The sequence below is a fragment of the Equus przewalskii genome, chromosome 5 (assembly GCF_037783145.1).
Source record: "Equus przewalskii isolate Varuska chromosome 5, EquPr2, whole genome shotgun sequence".
NCBI classification, from domain to species: domain Eukaryota; kingdom Metazoa; phylum Chordata; class Mammalia; order Perissodactyla; family Equidae; genus Equus; species Equus przewalskii.
The window spans coordinates 80,001,261-80,019,010 of record NC_091835.1 but is presented as its reverse complement, the minus strand read 5'-3'; the positions used below and the strand labels follow the sequence as shown (position 1 = coordinate 80,019,010).

Here is a 17,750-nt window from a genome sequence, read left to right as displayed (position 1 = left end):
CTTTTTCCCCCAGGGGCCGCTTGTGCTCACATGTGAACTCCAGGTGTACCTCCAGCCTCTGCCGCAATCAGGAGCATTCTGCTAGGCTTCCTTGAGGGAAAGCCTCACAATTCAGGGTAAAAATGGAGGTAAAAAGGTGTTTTTTTGTTTATTTGTTTTATGAGGGGCAGGCCAGCACACTTTAAATTGGATGCTAGGATAAAATATGTTTCCAGGTTTCTAGTCAGCATGCTTACTAAGTAGAGAAGGGACATAACATTATTTACATATCCTCAGGTTGGTGAAATATCACGGGGTTTTCAGTGGTGTAACAGCAGCCACACACCTGTGCTTTCACAGGAAGCTATCTATAGAATTATAAAAAGTCAGCTAAATCTAGAATATGATAACGTGTGTCCAGGATCGTTTTTATGTGCCGTGGACCTTAGTTGTAACTTTTTCAGAAGATTGAAAGCTGTGTTGTATTATTTGGTAAAGTTTAAATAATCACTAAAATGTAATTGTGTGAAGCAGGTCGGAATGTTCTGTATTTATGCTTCCAGCAAATACTGACTTAGAGCCTTCTCTGTGTTCTGGGCTATGCTGGGCCCTAGAGTGTAGCTAAGGTTTTAAAAATCGTGACCGTGTTTAAGTATAGCTGGTATTACCTGCAGCACCATGCAGAGGTTCCTCACACACGTATATCCAAATAGCATCATTAGAGAGAAAAATGTAAAATATATCCAACATGTCAGATAAATAGGAATGTTTAGGAGAGTGTCTAGAGTTTTTATTTTGCAGGTGGCCATGGAATCTTAACACGTCTTGCTCCCATCTTGGATTTTGATGCCGTCAAGGTCCATGTGTTTCATGGGCCAGCATCGCTGTGAAATGCACTTTCATGGGCCCTAGTCATGCGTACACAGTCATGAGCTGCCCAGGTGTGAGCAGTGGAGTAAACCGCACCCCAATTGCCCATGAATCTTACATGCTTCCAGAGGGGCAGGCCAGCACTGATGAAGTGACGTTAACCAGTCACGTGAACGCTGGCAGGCCCTGAGAAGAAGCTGCAGAGCTCCCAGGTTGTTGGGCCACTCGGCTTCTGAGAACAAAGTGTCTCTGTGCTGGCCGGTGGGAAGCAGTGGGCTTCAGCATCCCCTGCATTGGCGCCAGGCCTGTCCTGGTTGGCCCTTCCCAGTGACCTTAGCGACCTTAGGTCCTTAGTGACCTCCGAAATTATTGGAGTCAGAAGGGGCAGCGAAGCTCCTCTCAACAATTTTCTAAAACCTACTGTACAAACTGGGTTCTCCAAACAAATGATGATTTTTAGAATTTCTTTTAAACAAAAGTAATTCATGTTCAGTGGTAGAAATATTAATGAATATGCATAAGTTTAAAAGAAAACCATGAAATAACATTTTATAATATTTTGATGGATTTGAGTGTATGTACATATATAAACATGTGTACATATAAAACCAGGTTATGGAGTGAATGTTTGGCCCCCCCCCCACCCCCCCCAAAATTCATACGTTGAAGCCGTCACCCCCAGTGTGCTGAGTTTGGAGACAGGGCCTTAACAAAAGTGAGTAGGGTTAAATGAGGTTGTAAGAGTGGGGCCCTGATCCGATAGCATTAGTGTCCGAATAAGAAGAGACACAGAGGGCTTGATTTCTCTGTCCACAAGAGCACAGGGGAAAGGCCGTGTGAGATGGAGGAGGCGAGAAGGCAGCGGTCTGCAAGCCAGGTAGAGAGCCCTCGCCAGGAGAGAGTCTGCTGGCGCCTTCATCTTGGAATTTCCAGCCTCCAGCACTGGAAACATAAATTTTTGTGGTTTAAACCCCCAGGCTGTGGTATTTTGATGTAACAGCCTGAGCTGACTATGACAGACCGTGTATGCAAACTTTCCACGAGTATTGCACAAAAAGATACATTAATGAGCAGAAGTGTGTTTTTCTCTGAAAACCAACAAGTGTGTGTCCCATTAGATTTTAGCATCTCATTTTTCATCAATCAACCACCTATTTGCTTGACTTGTACTCAGTTCTTGAGTTGTTTTTTTCTCTAACACAGCTAACTCCATAAGGCCTGACAAATGCAACAGGAGTGAGTATGGAAAGTGCTGGTAAGGAGGAAGACTACAACTAGAATGTGAATGGTGATTTTAAGAAATACTAAAAATATATCATAGGAACAGCTGGAATGCACATAAATTCTAAGGTGGACATGATTGCAACAGAAATATATCATGCATCATGTGAGATTTGGCAATTAGCAAAAGAGAGGAAGAAAAAATAACCATAAAAAGAGAAAAATCTACGGATGTGACATTAGTGTCAGTGGGGGATGAATATTACAGTATTTCTCAGAGCTAAGGCGCTTTTTTTTTCACCTTTACGTAACTGAAGTTGGGATATTTTACAATTGATTGTTGCTGTCAGCCAGGTGGCAGGCATGACATAGACATCATCTCCTGGGTGTGTGTGAACATCGGAGGGCAACCCCAGACTCACAGAATGGGCGTCCGGCAGCTTAGAAGAAAACCCTGCAGACAAAAATGCAGCCCTCTTTGAGCCTCTTTGGATCCCAGCAGTTGTACGGCGGGGTTGGGGGAGGGGTCATTCAGACTCGTTCAGCCGCATTCCCGTAATTGCAAAGCTGACTTAAGAACCTCGCACCCCTGGCTCTGAGGCTTAGAGTTGTGGATTCTTGAAGAAATGCTGCATCATCAAGGATCCCATGAAACACAGGCCACTGTTGAGTGGAAAATCATGAACACGAATGTTTCAGAGTTGAAAAGTGATGCCAGCTGTTGGATTCTAAATGTGAAAACGTTTTGGAGGATCTTAGCTATTCCTTCTTAAATATACACAAGAGTGATAGATAAAAATTCATCGAAGTCTAAAGGAGCTCTTTCAAAAAGAATCAAATAAAACTTGAAAGTGGTAAGAAAGCATTGTGCATAGTTTAGTTGGCAGCTTTTCTGCCCTTTCTCAGAGGTAACAAAATAATGGCGCATCATATAAAGGGCGTCTTAGAAGTGGTGCAGTGCGGTAGCCTGCTGTTATAACCAGGGAAAGCAGACAGTTTGTTGAGGCCCCAAAAGCCTCTGCACGTGAAGGGGCTACACATGCCACAGGCCACACAGGATTCCAGGCCCTTTGAGGCTGTTCCCCCTCAGAGGGAGAGGTGAGGTGGCCCCGCAGAAACCAGGCTGCTGAGGAGTCCCAGCTAATTGCCCAGGCAAACGTGCACCAACCAAAAGGGCGTGCAGTGACCTGGGTAAAGCTCCATCCAGGGCCCTGCGTGCTCCTGTCGGGGCAGAGCGCCTGGGACCCCTCACATCTGCCCCTTGGCCACTTGGGTTTATGAAGAGATGTTCTTAGGACTGGCCTTTGGATCTTAACCTGTTTGTTAATAATATATCTGTGTGTCGTGTCCCTATATTTATACACACACATACGCATTTACATATTCATATGTTATATATAGATCTGTGTACATGTGACACAACTCGCATGGCTCACACACAGTCACAGGCACATGTTTGATGACCTGCTTTTTACAAATATGTCAGCTCTTTCGGTGTCATTGCATATTCCCCGTAGCATCGTTGTAAGTGGTAGCATAGAATTCTTTTGTGTGGATTCGTGCCAGTTTATTTAATTGCTCATATTATTAAATGATTTCTTCTAGCTGCTTCCGGAATGTCCTGTGGCCAAGCTGTGTGCCAGTCTGAAATTTTGGTTCGCTGGGTCCTCACTGGCACCTGTTTGTGATTCAGACTTTGTGTGGTCCAGCAGCAACAGGGTCACAGGCCTTTTGTTGCATACATACTGTATGTGTGTGTGTGTGTGTGTGTGTGTGTGCGCAGGTTAAAGGGCCAGCATAAGGGCTAGGATGGGGATTATGGGCATGATATTCAGCTCAGGCTGTAGAACCACTCAGTCCTGGCTGATAACTGTGGGCTCGGCATCTTAACCTCTCTGGGCCTTAGTTTCCTCATTTATGAATTGAGTCTATGTCACATGCTTTGTGGGATTGTTGAGGTAGTAAATAAGGTGTATCAAGTGCCTGGTACATGGTAACCCCTAAATCAGTGTTAGTCCAGCTTGGGGGGGTGGTACATAAACGCAAACTCCTGCTGATACAGTGCCCAAGTTCTGCGAGATGACAAAGGGTGTGTAACAGATGCTGCTGTTCGCTGGCCGCTTATGCCTCTTTTCCGTAGTTTTCGTAGGTGGACCAAAATAAAGGAATAAAACAGTATCGAGCCCGTAAGCACAGCCGGCTTCATGGGCGAGTGTGCAGCCGCACAGGGCCCTGCACTTCGTTTAATGCTCTGCTCTCACCATCTGGAAATTCTTGTTTTTTAACAGAGGCTCCATATTTTCATTTTGCACTGGGTCCCACAAACTATGTAGCCAGTCTCTCCCATCAGGTTGTTGGGAGTGTGAAATGAGCGTCCACAAAGCACTTAGCACAGGACTCAGGAAGTGCTGGGACTCAGGAGTCGTTAGATGGCTGTAATTGTTTTTTCTAAGAACAGTGACAACCATAATAAGTGTATTGCAGACGTCATTTCATTTAATTATTAGAACAGTGTGAGATAACTTGACAATTCATCTCATTGCGCAGATAAAGAAACTGAGGCCTGAGAGGTTAAACCGTCTGCTGAGATCACACAGCTTGTAAAGGTGGAACTTGGGTTCGAGCCGAGTCCGTCTCACCCAAGGCCACACTGCTGACCTGCCCCATCCAGTGCAGTTCCCCTCCTTCCTTCCCAGGGAACCCGCTCTGTAAAACCCGGTGTTGACGTGTCCCTGATACGCATCACCCAGGCCTCCCTCCCAGCTGAGCTTTCAGAGCCCATCAGAGGTGATCCAGAATTCCTGCCGGGCCTGGAACCTCCTGGGGCTACAGCAGAAGTAAGGACTGGTCCTCTTCTCGGCCTCAGTCCTGTCCTGTTGTGTATCAGGCCATATCTGACTAGCTTGCTTCCTTGGACTCCTGACACATTGAGCTTCTGATGGCTGATGTCCCACCAGTACGTCCGAACCACCGTGAGAATCCGTCTGAGATCTGCTGGTGTCGGGTCCTGGGGAAGAGGCTGTGGGAGCTGCCTGCTTCCAATAGACTGAGGATGTGGCCACCTGTCCTGTGGCCGGGATCCCTTTCCTACAGCTCCAGGCCATGATGTGCTCTGCCCACTCTTTTCCCTGCCAAAAAACAAACAAAAAAACCCTCCATTCCACCAGGCTGCTAATCGGCAGGCGTACAGCACAGCGTGGGGAAGCTTTTGCGGAGTTTTCTTGAGGAGTGTGGCCTCAGAGCAGCACGGCAGTTAAGACTTGAGCATTTCATCTCTTGGATAGCTGGATTTGAATTTTGAACGTGACAATGAGTCTGTTTGTTGTTTCAAAGCAGTTCCCTAAGTGGCTGTTTGCTCAAGACTCTTGTAGTGTGAACAGAGATCTGGGGGAGGGGAAGAAGCCATCTGCTCTGGAGAGTCTTCCAATTACATGATCAGATTACCGCAGAGCAGAACGGAGGGCGTCCAGCGGAAAGTTCCTGTCTGGTGTGTCCAGCCCCAGCCCGCTCTCCCAGGCCGTTGTGTTGATGTGGAGACCCACATGCAGGTTTCAGAGGCCAGGCCAAGATCACTGAGAGTGTGAGCAAGGGGAGAGCAGAGGAAGCCGAGGAGGAGAGGATCCGGGGCCTTTCTGGCCGCATCACCATGGCGACAGGAAGGGGAAACCATCTTGGATTTGAATTAAGAACCGAACCTTGGGAGAAGCCCAGTCTCTCTTCCTTGCCACTTTAGCAATACCTGTCTTTGATTGCAATTAATTTATCATATCAAATGAAAAAGTTAAATCCTTTTACAAGTTAAATTTTATTTGCTGATATTCTATTAGTGTTTAGATTCTTAAATTTATTTATTTCCCTTAAAATATGAGGATGATTTTCTTGTTTTTGAAATATGGCCTGTCTCAATTGGCAAAACATCCTTGAGTCTTATTTTTCTTTCTGAATATGCATGTGGTTTTTTTTTTTTTCTTTTTGCTATTAGGCATTCATGCAGCCTCACTTGCTGGGAAATGAGTTCACACATTTGGAGTTTCCAAGGAGAGTTCAGAGAAAGGAACTTGGAAAGAAGATGCTCTACAGGGACTTTAATATGACGGGCTGGTAAGAACACGGCTCCCTCTGCCTCGGCGCTGCCACAGGGCGGGGGACAGCAGCGTCACCACCGTCAAAAGCCACTTACACAGTTGCGATCAGGAGACGCAGCTAGAGACCCGGGTTTGTGGGGAAAGAAAAAGGGCTATGCGCACCCTGCTGTCTTTGCCCGGCCCCAGCTCTCACACCCCAGTGCTGGTTTACCTGTCTGCTTCCCTGAGGTCCTTCTGGGGGTGCTGGACCCTGTAAAGCTGACATAATTCCTCACGTCACACAGCACAAGCATTTGGGGGCTCTTAAAACACATTAAACTTGTTTTTTTAGGTCAGGGGCTCGAAGGAACATGCCAGAGGTTTATTGGGCCACACTGGCTTAGATCTGAACACAGCTCTGACCTTTCTGAATAGGCAAAGTTGGATAAACTGCTTCCTCCATGAGCCTAATTTTCCGTGGATGAAGTGGAAAAATATACACTTTCTGAAGGGTCGTTGTAAAGACTACAGGCAATGAGCTATCCTCATTATTTTAGCACATACCAACTGAAATAAGAAATCTTGACGGAGGCATCTTATTCCCAAAACACACCTATATAAGCACCAAGATCCGTGGCTCACTTTGACTGAGAACCTCATCCATGTCTTCTGAGAAGTAGATGTGATGATCAGGTACTTCTATGTCATAGGATTGCTGTGAGGAGGAAAGAGGGCAGCGCCCGGCACATAGAAGTGGGGCGAAGGTGTCCCCTTAGGCCCTGAGATACTGACCTGGGAGCCTCCTCCCAGGCTGCAGGACAGCAGAATGAGACAAGGGACTCTCTCCTCACTGTATCTGCAACACAGGCGAAGAAGTAGATTCCATGATCTCTTCTTCATTGACCAAAATAGCTAGAACAGATGGTCACAGCCCAAATTCCCATGGTGATGATTTCCAGGCTGGAAATCTACTCGTGGGCTACACCCTGACTTAAAGGAACAGCTGAGCTTCCCAGGGAAGATACGGGGCTGATTAAAGGCCCTTCTGCTTATCCTCTGCCATCTAAAATAGAGCATACTCACCAGTATCCACTCTTCTTCTTCTAGAACAGGGTCAGCAAACCATGGCCCCATAGCCAAATTCCACCCATGGGCCCCTTTCTGTACGTAATTTTTTTTAATGCAGCCACATTCCTTTCTGTACATTTGATCTTCTACCTGCACACTTCACAGGGCAGCTGAGTCTGCAGCAGACACTGCATCCCCTACAAAGCCTCAAATATTTACCCCGGGTCTGAAACATGAGTGAATTGATTGGGAAGGATTCACCATATTTGTAGCTCTGAGTTCTGGAGTGTTGGTGCCCCCAGAGTCATTATCCTAACCCAACTGGGTTTTCTTTGTAAATTCATTTTATTTAATCAGCAAAATTAGCACTTCTTACAGAAAAGTTGAAGGTGAGGCCTACTGCAGTTCGGAAAAACGAGGTGGGGTTTGATCTGGGTTTTTTAGCGTTCGCGACAGAAAGGCATCACAGGTCAGGAGCATTACAGTTTTGCTTGTAAATGCAAAAACAAAAAGAGTAGATCTAAGAGGCAGCGAGGAAAAGGGCCCAAAAGAAGGCGAGCATCTGGGGGAAATCAGACTGAGCTGGGGTGGAGGGAACATAATCGAGGATGAGGGAAGCTAGGCAGAGAGATTTAGATGTACCGTAGGAGGCTGTAGTTCCTTTTGCATGTTTCTAAGAAGGAAAATGAATGATGAAAGCAATGTTTTAGGAAGGTGGTTCTAAGAGGAGTATGAAGGAGACTGCCTGAGAGAGAAAACAGATTCGGGTACCCAGAAAAAAACCATCATGGAAATAAATATGTGAGGTCTCCAGGGCGCAGTAGAGGATGGAAGCAGAAAGCAGAGAAGGGAAGGAAGTGAACAAGAAACTAGATGATTTAGGCCAAGGGATAAATGGAAGGGGGTCAGTCATCAATTACTCCAGTGATCTGTTTAAATATGTCTCTTCAGCTAGTCCATACGTGCCCTGAGGGGGAGCCCCGGCCACGTCCTGCGCCTTACACATAGTAGACAAACAGCGAGTGTTTGTTGTATGAAAGGAGGACAAGGAGGGGAAGGGCAGACATCGACAAGGGCAGGTCGGTGTTGTGGTTGGTCCATGGGAAGGGGAGGCATGAGGAACTCGCAAACGAGACGTGGAGCTTGAGGTGAGGCTGTTTGTATGTTCTTTCTATTCCAGAAAGCTAAATTAGATCTAAGCAGTCAGAACAAGGTTGGTAAACAAATGGCTAAAGATTACCCCCATTTTATAATTTTTTAAATGTAGATAAGTTCAGGGCCTAGATTATATCCAATTTTATAGGCACACAGTTACTCTTTTGCTCTCTTTCTTACACACACACACAGGGTTCACCTATTGCAGAGCTGTTTAATCCTTGTAGTAAATACCTAGTTACAGGAATTTTTCTCTCCCCTTGTCCCCCACTAATCATGACAGTATTGGGGCTAGCTGACACTTAGGGAGAGCTATAGGCCATGCATGGTGATGAGAGCTGTACATGACTCCTCATATTGAACAACCCTATAAACTAGACATTTTACAGATGAGGAAACTGAGGCACAGAGGCTGAGTTGCTCAAGGTCACACAGCTAGTGAGAGGAGAAGCTGGGTTGTGAGGCCAGGCAGCACCCCTTCAGGGTGTACCCTGTTTACTACTGTGGTGAACTCCCAAATGCTGAATGGCCCCTCCTCCTTGTTCCCATTGTGCAGGTGAGCTGCTTGAGGCTCACAGAGGTTAGATGGTTTGCTCAGCTTCCACCAGCACAGAAGTGTCAGAATAATGACTACAACCCAGGGCTCTGACTCTTAGTCCAGGGCTCTCTCTGATAAAACGCACCAGACGACGTTTCTCCAGGGTAAGATTGGATGTAATTATTCCACTTTGGGCTGCGATGTCCATTTAAACAGGGGACCTCTATCTGCCGAGATTACTGTCCCCTTAACAGTCCTTTAGAGGACAAGAGGAGGGAACAAAGCGTTGCAGGAGCTGCTGAGGAGGTAACTTTTCTAATCTGAATCTGACCTGAAAGACCGTCGGCCAAGTTGAATCATGATGCTTCATGCTTGCCCCTGAGTCCATGTGCGATTTGGGGGTGCTGATGGTAGGCCTAGGGAAACGGCGGCCCTGGCTAGAGGAGCATCCGGCCAGCTTTCTGTGGCGTGTCGGCAGCGGGGAGGAAGTGGGGGAGGATGTCAGCTCTGGGAGCCTTGTCTGTAATTAAGGATGAGTCTGTTGCCTCCTGACCGGGATCCTTCCTCTCCCACCCTCATGCTTTCTCAGAGACTGCAAGCAGCTTGGCAGGCCCAGATTGTACAGAGGACAAAAGGTTATTGTCCCCAGGCCCTTCAGAATGAAATCTGTCTCTCCCCTGGCTCCCCACCTCCCTTCCCCCTCTCCTCAGATGGTCAGCACATTGGTTTGGTTCACAAAGGCGGTTTCTTCACAGCACCCCCAGTGCTGACTTGGTCCCTGATGTGGCCCAGCTCTCACCTTCTGTGCCTGGTGTCCCTGGTCCTGGTGCCAGAACCCCAGCCTTGCTCTCAGTGCCAGCCGGCGCCCCTCCTCCCAGGCTTTGTGCAGAGCTGCTGTCGCACAATGCGCTCTAGCTGGCACCGGGAGCTCTGTGTCCGACCCGCCACCCTCTGGGCCGGCTCAGGCCGTAATTTGCTGGCAAGCATCTATGTTACCGAGTTGAAACAACAGTTTCTCACAGCTGGCTTGTGGCACCAGGTCCCTGCTCCTGTGAGTGCTGGTGGTTTCGCTTTGTCACGTAGGATCAGTGTTCTTCGTGCTCCGTGTCCAGCCACATGGGGTGACGAGCAAACTGGGGGCCCAGGAGGACGTTCGTGGGGGAAGGGGCTGTGGCTTCACCCCTGGCGGCGGGCCAGGTTCCCCGGCAGCTGTTCCTGTGCTGATGGGATTTGTAGAGAGAGCGAGGGCCAAAGAGGAAGAGAAGTCCATCGTGTGTATACGAGATTGCTTCCAGATGGTTCTGGTTATGCGTAAAGTACACCAGAATTCTTTCTTTAAGCAAAACTTTTTTTTGCATTTATGATGGTCTTCTTTCAGAGGACAGGCTGGACCAGCGACTTGAGATGGCGTGCCTTCCTTAGTAAAGAGAGGACCACCTGGGGAGATACGCTGCTTGGGTACTGGTCCTTGCTCTGCCAAGGTTCTGGGGCCTTGGACAAATCCTGGGCTTAGGTCTCTGGTTTGTTTAAAAATGCTTCCTATGCCCCTTACAGCCAACCTCCATGTCTGGTGGGGGATGGGCTTTGCTCTGCTTTGCAGAGCTTCTGGAAAAGACAGATTCCATTAGGAAGATTCCAGAGATGGTATCCTTTCGTTTTTCTCTCTTGCAGCCCTTAACTCTTTATGATTCCAAATTGACAGCACATCAGGGTAATTTTCCCTCCTCTGTTTCCCTTAAAACTATGAGCCAATCAGAGGATTTTCCAGTGGAACAGAGTGGGGTCAACCACCATTTTCTCCTTGCAGCTCACACTGCTTTCACTAAGGCAAAGGAAACCTTTTCTGTTGTGTCCTCTCAGCATAGTGGCCTCTAGCCACCTGTGGCCATTTACATTTAAATTAGTTAAAATTAAATAAAATTAAAAATTCATTTCCCAAGTTGTACTAACCACATCTCCATTGCTCAGTAGCCACAGTTGGCTCGTGGCTACTGAATGGGACAGTGCAGATACAGAACATTTCCATCTTCACAAGAAGTTCTACCGGCTGGCCCTGCAATCTAGACCATGTAAGGTTGCGGGTGGAGGACGGTGCTGTAACAGAACATCCCAACAGCGAAGAGTTAACAAAACAAAGCAACTGAACAGCTGAGCACAGAAAGGGCGAGCGAAATGGGGTGGCCACATTCTGTGGCTTCTGGCCCCACTACTGCTAGACTCTGAGTCTGCTGGGGGATGGGCTTCACTCCACTTTCCAGATCTTCAGGGGCATCAGCCATCGTGTTTAGGGACAACTCATGTCCGGCGGTCGCTCATTGGCAAGCGTGCTGGCCAGCCGGGAGGGAGACCCATTGCATCCGCCCTGGTCAGTAGCACGCCTCTCTCCCCCAGCCTCTCCCCACTGCCTCCTGGGCGTACTGGTACCAGTGTTGGCATTTCTGTTCCTCTTGCTTTTCCTTTTACTTCTGGGAGAGTGTTTCAGACCCTGAGGAGCAGAAAAAAAGATTCTGTTCTGTTTGGGGCGACCTTTATTCTCCGTCTGCAGCCTGGAGTCCAGTTCAGGGTGGAGAGTCACAGCCGCCCCAGCCCACCCCCTGGCAGGGGGCTTCTTCCAACAATCCAGACGTTTTCTGGAGAGGAACTCCCAGGAGGCGGCCCCCAGTGTGGTCTAGAGCTGCTGGCTTGAGTTGTACAAATACTGTAGATACGGCTTCTACCAGATTCTTTATTGCTCTTTTCCATGCCCTCTGACAGCGTTCAGGCGGCCACGGGGAAGTGGATTGAGAAATGCCACAGAAGGTTTTATGAAGCCAACTGCAGAGCTGCACCCGCATTTAATATAAATTGATTTATTGAATCAAGCACAGAAGCCCTGTTACAGAAACCCCGGGCTTTATCCTCCGGAGGAGCGCCTAATAAAGCAGCCCCAACTGACACCCCTCATTAGCTTTTCCATGGATCCCCAGGCAGCTTTTAAAGGGACAGTGTCCCTCTTTTGAGCCTGAATTTATCTGTTGGCCATGCCTGTGGACCTAATTAACTCAGCATTATTAGTCTTACTTGGAAAGCCTGCACTTTCTAACAGCCTGACTCTTGAGTTTTAAAGAGTAATTGGAAAATTCAAACCCTATCCTGTTCCTTCTTTTTGTGTCTAATCACTTTTAACCCAGTCTCTGGAACTTCATCTGCAGTGTCTCTGACTGGCATTGTTGGGGCGCGGAAGGATTCCTCGGTTCCACCTCAGGGCGAATCCTGGCATTGCCGTTGTGCGGTAGAACTCACGGGAAGCTTTTTAGACTCACCAGAGGAATATCACATTTTAATTTTATAATTACTTCCCAAGAAAACAGGCCTTTCCCTAGTTAAACCTGGTATCAATTTCCTCCCAGCCATTTGTATCTCATAATTCAATGATTATGGGCACTTTGGCAGGAATCTGGAAATCTGACTTTGTGGGGAAAGGAGGAGGTTGGATGTCATTTCAGAGAATTTTAACCCCAAACCTCAATAGATTGTCCAGGACGGGGGTTGGCTGGGACAGGGATCAGACATCCCAAAAGGCCCGCATGTTCCAAGTTCCAGTCCGAGCAAGTCAGCCTCCCGCAGGGAGGGGCCCCTCCTGGGGCTCCCGGAGCCGGAGATGATGAATGGTTATTTGCGATGTGCATGTTCTGCATCTTTTCAAGATTTGCAGCTCTAGCTGCAGGAGCAGCAGGAAAGAAAGCCTGCCCTGCTGTGTGCCGCCCACCTCCTGACAGTGATAAATGACTCCTGGCTCTGCACCGCCCTCCTCCCCACCACTCTGCCCGTGAGGCCAGTGGAAGCTATGAGGGCTTTACAGATGGTTGGAAGCCAAGACAGACAGGCATTGTCAGGCCACAGCGAGGAGAAAGAAAAGAGATCCCAGCCAGCCTGCTCCCTATTGATGGTCCACTCGCTCTATACACACTCACACGCACACCTCTCGCTGCTTTAATGATAAGTGTAGATTTATCATTCTTAAAGTGGCCCAACCACTTCCAAGCCTTCCTTTCCCCCTCAGGCCCTTTGAACAGTCACAGCATTTATCCGAACCCATTCATACAGGCTTAAGCGGAGCGTATGTACCGCTCTTCCCCAGCGACCATTGTTGGGGCTCTACAGTACATGTGTGGTGACTTAGCTCCAGGTCATCTGGGGAAGTTTTAGGATATCAAGTGCTTGCAAAAATCCCTGTTCGAATAGCCAGTGTCCTTTTATCCAAGGAATCCCAGAGGATACTGGTTTTATCTTTGGCAAACCTTTCTTGTACACCTGCTGCCTAGTAGGCATTAAGTACAGTTAAGAACAGGGACATGCAGCGAGACTGCCTGGCTGGGCCAGTCCCCAAATGTGTCTTGGACAAATCAGGTCACCTCTCTCTGCCTCAGTTTTCCCGTTTGTAAATGGGGCTAATGACAGTATCTAGGCCGTCATGAGTTAGTATAGTCAAGTGCATTGAACAAAGCCTGGCCTGTCGTAAGTGCTCTCTGGGTCTCATCTTGTAATCACTGGACATTATGGGGAGCAGAAGGGTCGGCCAGATCTGATCCCTGCCTCAGGAGGGTTACAGCCTAGTATGCATTGAGATTGTTCCTCCAGATAACGAGAGGCTAGAAACCAACAAGGAAGAGGAAGGCAGTTTAGAGAAGCAGAAGGCTGAAGCAAGGTCAGCGTGTGCTGGCTGCTCTGACTTTCTGGTCTGTCCTCCATGTGGCAGGAGGGGCTCTCATCTGAGAAGAGACACCATCAGTACGACTAGGAAGCCATCGCACCAGCCCTTGCATCCCTGGGCACTGCTAGGTAGGATGTTCTTGTTTATCTTGGCACTTTTTTTGGCCCATATGCTGACTTTGTGTCTCCCTTCTGAGTCCTGGCTGCTGGACCTTTTAAGGTGCCACTGCAGCCCTCCTGAGCCGCACCCAGGGAGCTGGGATACCAAGCACGTCAGTGGCCACAGATGACCTCAGCTTAGAGGGGTCTTATCAGGCAGGACTGTGTTAGCTGCATAGAGATGACCAGCTGGCTTTCTGGAAATTTATTGAACAATACCATTCTACCTATAAATCTCTTCTTAAAATCTCAGGAGCGAGGGAGATAGATCTGTTGGAATTTCTACATAAACAACTAAAGCAAGACAGAATATAGGGCTTATCGAAAGGGGATTAAAGAAAAGGCTTTGTGGCTGTGGGAGAGGGAGTGGGTTTTTAAGAGAGGAGACTGGCGTTGGGGAAGACTTCATGGAGAATGTTGTGTTTGAACCAAAGGTCTGAAATATGAGAGGAGTTTCAAGAGGCTTGAGGGCAGAAGGGAAGGACATTCTGAGCAGAGGGCACAGCACAAACGGAAGCCCAGAGGCATGGAAATAAGATGCGTGTTTTGGGAATGTGGGAATATTTGAAGATATTCAAAATATTTTAAGAGTCAGCATAGAGGAGTAGGCTCCAGCTGGGCTGCAGCAGGGTTCCAGAAGTGTCCCTGCTGGGCCAGCTGTTAACTGTATTTATACATGTTGGGGGTTCCAGGGGAGGGTCCAGAACAGCAGATGGGGGGTTCCAGAGCTTGGGACTGCCATTATCTGCCAGCTGGGACAGAGTATTTCAATATTTTAACCCTCTGTACACACTTAGATTGGTACGTATCTGTTAGATCACCGTCCTGGTGGCAGCCTAACGTAAGTGACATGTAGAGGGAAGTGAGAGGGCGTGAAGCAAACCCTGGGACCAGGTAAGTAGACTGGAGTCAACTCAGGGGGAACTTTGAATGCCATGCTAAGGATGGCAATAACTCACAATTTTATTTTCCCCCCCATAAGAGCTCCACAGCTCCGAAAAGTATGAAAATGACACATAGCAGGGTGGAGATGCAGAGCTGACAGTGTATTTAGAAGGACATATAGTCCAATCCTCAGCCTGTTTATAAGAACCTGTTTTGAAGGAGGTTCCAGAGATGCAAGTGCTACAACCCTCCCACAGATTTCCAGATACTTTACGACTCTGCCAAGGAAACATCTTCCTATGTCCAACCTACCCTCCTCCAGTTACAAAATTTCACTCTTACCAGAGCTTGAAAAAGTTTTTCCTTTTCCCTGCCACCCCTTCTCTGCCCACCAGGTTTCAAAGTAGGAAAAAACCAGTGTTGCTAGTATCGAGCTGAAAAATCCCATGAAGCTGCTAACCCAGCAAGGCCTGGGCGCATCTTCATCAGAATCAGCTGGGGTGCTGGTTTAAAACCCCTGGTTCTGGGCTTATCCCAGGAATCCACATGCGAGAGTTGGAGAACCGTCACGCCAAACCCTGAAAGATCTCATCTTACCGTCTTGTTCCTCTTCCCTTCAGACAAGTCAATCAAAGACTTAGCCAGAGCAAGAGTAAGGTTTTATGTCTCTTCCTTGCTAAAGAACTGAATACAAATCTTTCTGTAAGAACTGGAAATGCTGGTAACACATTCACTTTTTGTTCTTCACCTTATTGCTCTGGAAAAGGCAATAGTACGCTGCCAAATCTAGGTTCAGATTCCACGCAGATTAGATCAGCCTTGTCCATCCCTCAGGGAAATCAGATGCTATGCATCGTGCTCAGTGGCTTAAGGGACAGAGCACAGGGCTTCATCTCTGTGGGCTAATCAGCTTTAACCACATTCATTCAGTGAACCAGTGTTGTGTTGGGTGATGGAGACACAAAGAAGAAAAGACACTCCCTGCCCTCCTGGTGCTTACAGTCAAGTGTAGGAGAGGCCCAGGGATAGGTGATTATAATCCTGTACCAAAGCTGGTGCAGAGATGTTTACCCACAGTGAAGCTTTTTCACCTGGGGTGATTATTAAGACCATCCCAGAATCCCTGAGGTCCTGGAATCTGTTGTGGTCTTTTTCAAGCCTCCCAGGTGATTCTTGTATCTCCTTAAACATTGACCTTGGGCAGCCCTGGGCTTCTTACCATGGATGCGAGCAAGAGCTTGCAGAAATGATTGATTGACGAGCACTGGGCAGCCTGGGCTCTGTGGCAGGTTGGTGACTGCTGGTCTTCTCCTGCTTTGCTTGGGAACCTCTTTTCCCACCTGCGTAGGCCAGGGACTGTGTTCAGGAGGGGCAGCGGGCTGGACTGGCTTTGGAGGAGAAGGGGTGATAAACCTTTAGGTGCCAGCAGTGGGTCAGAGTCCAGCCAAGCCTCTCTTTTTCCTTATTGATACGTGTGCCCATAACCTGCATGGTTCTGGCCCCGCGCAGGCTGTAAATATGTGGGGTGGGTCAGGCGACTGTGCTCCCAGGGCATCTGACTTGCTGGTTTCTCCTTCCTGTTCATCCTGAGTAAATGATCCTCCCTTCCCCAAAATGCCTAATCCTTCTTGGCGGCCTTGGGTCACCCATGAAAAACTAGGAACCTAAGTTTGAAGTCTTAGAGTCTCGATTTATTAACAGCCAAACAATTTGGAAGCCAAAGCTCAGGTTAAACCTAATTCTGCGGTGACCTGGACATCCGCCGTATTGTCAAGAGAAGAAAAAGCCTGAGAAGGTATATGGTTAAACTTTGGTGCGACTGACCGCTGTAAAAACCTCAAGGAGGGAGGGTAGAATTTTAAAAAATGTTTGATTTACTATGAGGATGAGTGGTTGAGCATTCTGTTGCATATTATGCCAGTTTATGATGTCTACACAGATTCGCTCCTCCAGGAGAGGCAGAGAACCACGGTTAAGAGCTCAATGCACTTTGGGGTAGACCTGGACTTGAACTTGACCTCTAATGACCCCTACTGTTTCCTAGTTGCGTGGTCTCTATTTTCTTATTTGTGTAATGGGTAATTTTAAATTTAAATTACATTTGTGTAATTTAAAAATGTAAGTGCTTAGAACAGTGCCTAGAACAAAGCCAGTGTACGATAAATGTTGGGATTATTAGGTTCTGTAAGTGCTAGGGTGAGGCGACCCCAGAAAATTGAACAGTTGCTGCCTTTGCAGTCCATCGTCTAAAACAGCAGGGCCACCTTGCTGCAGGAGCTGTGTGCTGTGGTCCTCCCATTGGTCAAGACTGGTAACCATTGCCCAGGCCTGTGCTTCTTACCGTGGGGCTCAAGCTGTGTGAGGGTTAGCAGAAGATTCCAGAAGCATATGGGAATCCACAGGATAAACATCTATTTCACCTGAAGATTTGAGGGTAGAGAGGGGGGATATTTTTGTGTGTTGAAATAAATGTTGGTTATGTGCATGCTTATGCAAAAAATTCTCATGGCTTTTGAAGATAAAACAGAAGACTTGGAAAAGCATCGATGCTTGCTTTGAGATACTTGAGCTCTGCCCCATGTGATGTTACCAATTCAAGGGCAGGCGAATGGTAATATTGAAACGATGTAGCGTAGGTGAGAGTTCCAGAGTGGGAGTCCCTCCCTCCCCGCCCCAGGACACTGCAGGACTTGGTGCTCTGGGGCACAGATGTCCATGTGACCGGAGTGAGAGAAGCTTTGGGATGCAGGGCTGCAGACCAGCACCGAGGAACTGGCGGCTGCAGTTAAAACCCTCTTTGTAGCCAACAATCCATGTGCTATTTTCTCCCCACCATTCGTGGCTGTGGGGTCATTTTTGTTTATCTCCTGATTTGTGTATATATGGACTTGGTGTCATTCCACATAAAGGCCGTTGTCAATGAAATGCATGCTTATTTCAGAGGAATGGTCCCCAAGAAAGCAGAAATCATTCCATGTTTGTGTGCTCATAAAATGAGGATCTCTGCCTCACACCCATGGGAGATCTAAATGTTATTGATTAGAATATGAAGTTCTGCTAGCCAAGTGCTAATGAACAGCAAGCGGACACTGGATCAGAAACAACTTCCAAATCTGAAA

At 47.7% G+C, this 17,750-nt stretch overlaps 1 protein-coding gene across 2 annotated transcripts in view; it reads left to right on the top strand.

Moving 5' to 3' along the window:
- Nucleotides 1-17,750, top strand: part of PPM1H (protein phosphatase, Mg2+/Mn2+ dependent 1H) — a 231,415-nt gene that overhangs the window by 161,051 nt on the left and 52,614 nt on the right. For both annotated transcript variants that reach the window (XM_070621935.1, XM_070621936.1), the window contains exon 6: nt 6,053-6,171. In XM_070621935.1, the coding sequence (XP_070478036.1) occupies nt 6,053-6,171 (119 nt within the window). The remainder of the gene's footprint in view (nt 1-6,052; nt 6,172-17,750) is intronic.